At 43.0% G+C, this 3,310-nt stretch overlaps 1 protein-coding gene across 2 annotated transcripts in view; it reads right to left on the bottom strand.

Moving 5' to 3' along the window:
- dnpep (aspartyl aminopeptidase) overlaps positions 1 to 3,310 on the bottom strand; it is a 15,743-nt gene that overhangs the window by 1,741 nt on the left and 10,692 nt on the right. For both annotated transcript variants that reach the window (XM_008294845.1, XM_008294846.1), the window contains exons 13-14: positions 2,612 to 2,713; positions 344 to 511 (exon numbers count right to left, since the gene is read on the bottom strand). In XM_008294845.1, the coding sequence (XP_008293067.1) occupies positions 344 to 511; positions 2,612 to 2,713 (270 nt within the window). The remainder of the gene's footprint in view (positions 1 to 343; positions 512 to 2,611; positions 2,714 to 3,310) is intronic.

The raw sequence follows: 3,310 nt of genomic DNA, 5'->3' as shown, positions 1-3,310 counted from the left end.
ACGCAAATAACTAGAATGTTTTCACTCCTGTCTTCACCGTTGTTCTTCACATCATCTCATTTAATGAAGAACTGATTTATTGATCCATTGATTCTTCTTCTTATTGGATAAAACACTCGATCATTAAGTCAAATGATTGGATGTTTAAAGTCGGAGGTCAAATCTCTTGAATACTTTCTGATTTTCTGTTCAAGGATTTTCAGGATTCTGTTTCTGAAGCTGCAAAAAGTGTTTGGATTGTAATCATCAAACCGACTGCTGATGTAAATCTTGTTCTGTTTCTGTTGAGACTGTCAGAGCCGTGAGTCGAACACCGTCCGAGCAGGAAGCTCTCGTGTCTCACCTTGAAGAGGGTGGTGCTCTGCAGGACGCTGGAGGTGCAGCACATCTCCCTGATGGAGTGCATGGACAGCTGCGGAGCTCCGATGTCCACCACCGGGATGCCGAGCCGGGCGGCCAGGATCGGTCCGATGGTGGTTCCACAGGGGCTGTCGTTACGGACCATCACGTCCTGCAGGAGACAACAGGACGTCTTAGTCTGAGACACTCTACAGGTAGAAAAACACTGACAGCAGTTTGAAACAACTATAAAGAGACAAAAAGTGACGACAAGGAGGCAGAAAGCAACGACAGAGATGCTAAACAACAGCAAAAAGATGCAAAACTCCTACAAATATGAAAAACAACTACAAAAAGATGCAAAACAACTATAAAAAGATGCTAAAAAAATACAAAAGGTTGCAAAACAATTTCAAAAAGATGCAAAACAGCTACAAAAAGATGGCAAATGACTATAAAGTGACTGCAAACAGACATAAAACAAGCCTGAGATGCTCTAAAGATAAAAACCAGCCTCTCAGGTGATTCTTCTTGAGTGTTTATTTTTCAGCCTGAGGCAATGTCGCCTCTAGTGGCCATTCAGAGGAACTGCAGTGTTTGCAGAACAACATGATTCAGGGATCAAAGGGCCACGAGCTATGTGCTGACATTGAAATTAAACATTTGAAATACAAACCGTTTAGTCGATAAAACAAACAAACTGAGCTACAGGTCTTTAACTTTTCACTTCACTGACACTTTGCCAGATTCTGTAAATATTTGGCTTTTTTTCAAGGTTCTGTTTTTATGCGCTGCTACAGAAACTACGAGGCCAAATCGGGTGAAACTTGGTGGAAAGTGGGATCGTGGTTTGAGGTAGAAGGCAGCACGTTTTGGTGTCCACACTTCAAGCACTGCAGCGCCACCAGTGGGTCAAAGCTGGAGGTGCGTTTAAGCAGGTAACTTTCTAAGCACACCAAACAATTCTATAAATTAAGGACCAATTAGATACACATCAGGAGGAATTAGTACAAAAATCCACATGATGTTGGTTTATCAGTTCATCTAAAGGCTCATTGTATCGTAAACTTCTGCCAGTTGGGATTTTAAAGTTTTTAAATTCTGCTTCTTATTTTTCACCCAAACTGGTGACGACGATCTTCGGCCCAAAACTACACAGAAATCATCAGGTGGATTTCTGATGATTAAATCTGGCGGTGAAGCTGCAAAACAGGAAGCGAAGTCAGTGCTGTCAGAACCAAACCGGGACCCAATTCTGAGGAAGCGAAGCTGACAGAAACAATTCTCTAAATCCTACACACTGCTGACTAATCGAATCATTTTTCAGCTCGAGGTAAACGTCGGACACCTGAAGTTTTCTCAGTTGGGAGCTTGTCAGTCAAAAAAACCAAACATGAAACCCTCAACTGGACGGGATGAGGATTAAAACAGTAGATATAAAGCAAGTCACAGTGAAAAAGTGTTTCTTTGCCAATCAAGAATCCAAACTAGAACGTCCTCACACGTCAGCTACTGTGAGATTTAGATCATCTGCATCAAAACAAGAACATCGACGTCGGTTATTTTTTAGCAGAAAACTCACCGAGGAGTGAATAAACAGTCACGTTATGTGTCTTAACTCTAAATAGTATCGCTTGGCTTCATGTTGCTGCTTCTTTTTTAAGCAGAAGTCTGGTGTTTTAGCAGACAGAGGTTTTCTTTTGACCTTGACGTCTGCTGAGTTCACGTTTATGAGCCGGACGTCTAATGTTTAACTCGCTGTTCAGGAGTCTCCGTGGCTGAGCTCATCACTTCCCTCGCTCGCTATCTTCTTATCAGAGGCTTTGTGCAAAGGCTGATAAAATAATACCACGGTGAGGTTTCTGAGGCGCAGGCTCGTAATAAAGAATTTAAAACGTGTCGCTGCACTGTCTGTTTAATTAGCGTCAAGATGTTTTCCTCTCTTCTAATAAAAACTCTCGTGTTTGTTCCGTGTTTGACAGCAACTGAACTGTCTCATATTAAACCAAACTACATCCCCATAAACGAGGACTACCCATGAAAGAGGAAACCGTTTCCTGCTTCTCGGCATGTCTTGACTCTTTCTGATAATTGCTGCTCATCATCTGCCCCTTGTTTCATTTCACACATGGATTCGTTTCCTCTCCGTCATGCTTTAACGGCGCGACATGTTGCTAGGAGACCTGCCGCCGCCGCCGAATGACTCAAGACACACAAAGAAAATGAGCATCTCCGTCTGCAAACAGCCGCTCCGCAATCACGGCGATCGCACCTGCAGCGGCACCTCGACCCGGCCGGCGACCTCCCTGACGACGGAGGCGGTGACGGCGGTGGTGGCGTAGCGCTGGTTGCTGTTGAACTTGATCACCGGGCCCTGAAATAAAGAAAAGTCGCATCAATAACATCCAAACAACTCGACTAACACGAGTCGTTCCACCTCAGCTCAACAATTTGTGGAAAAGAAATCTCATGCTGATCGATTTTTGCGTTGCTTTCTTGGCGGCAATCTGTCGATCAGCGTTTAAAGAGCCATAACGTGAGAAAAAAAGCATTTAGAGGCCTGAAATGTTGTTGATTCATTGGTAAGTCCATGTGGTCTTCAGTGGTGCAACCCTGCTTTGGTAGAATAACACGAACCAGTTGTATGATGGAGCAAATTTGGTGCAAAAATGTCTTTTTTTTCCTATTCCAATCTTACGAAAAAAACACGTAAAACCTTGACATCTTCTTGGCGCCAATCCATGTATCAACGTTTAAAGAGCCATAACATGAGAAATAATGGATTTAGAGTCCTAAAATTTTGCAGATTCATTAATATTTGCAGATTCATCGGTATGGTGCAACCCAGCTTTGGTAGAATAACACAAACCAGTTGTATGATGGAGCAAATTTGGTCCAACAACGTCCATTTTTTTCTATTCCGATCTTCTACCAACTGTAAAACCTTGATGCTTTGTCAACTGATGCACCG

This window comes from Stegastes partitus, unplaced genomic scaffold, assembly GCF_000690725.1.
Source record: "Stegastes partitus isolate 25-593 unplaced genomic scaffold, Stegastes_partitus-1.0.2 Scaffold1000, whole genome shotgun sequence".
NCBI classification, from domain to species: domain Eukaryota; kingdom Metazoa; phylum Chordata; class Actinopteri; family Pomacentridae; genus Stegastes; species Stegastes partitus.
Note: the sequence above shows the minus strand (reverse complement) of the source record. Positions and strands in the feature narration are given on the sequence as shown.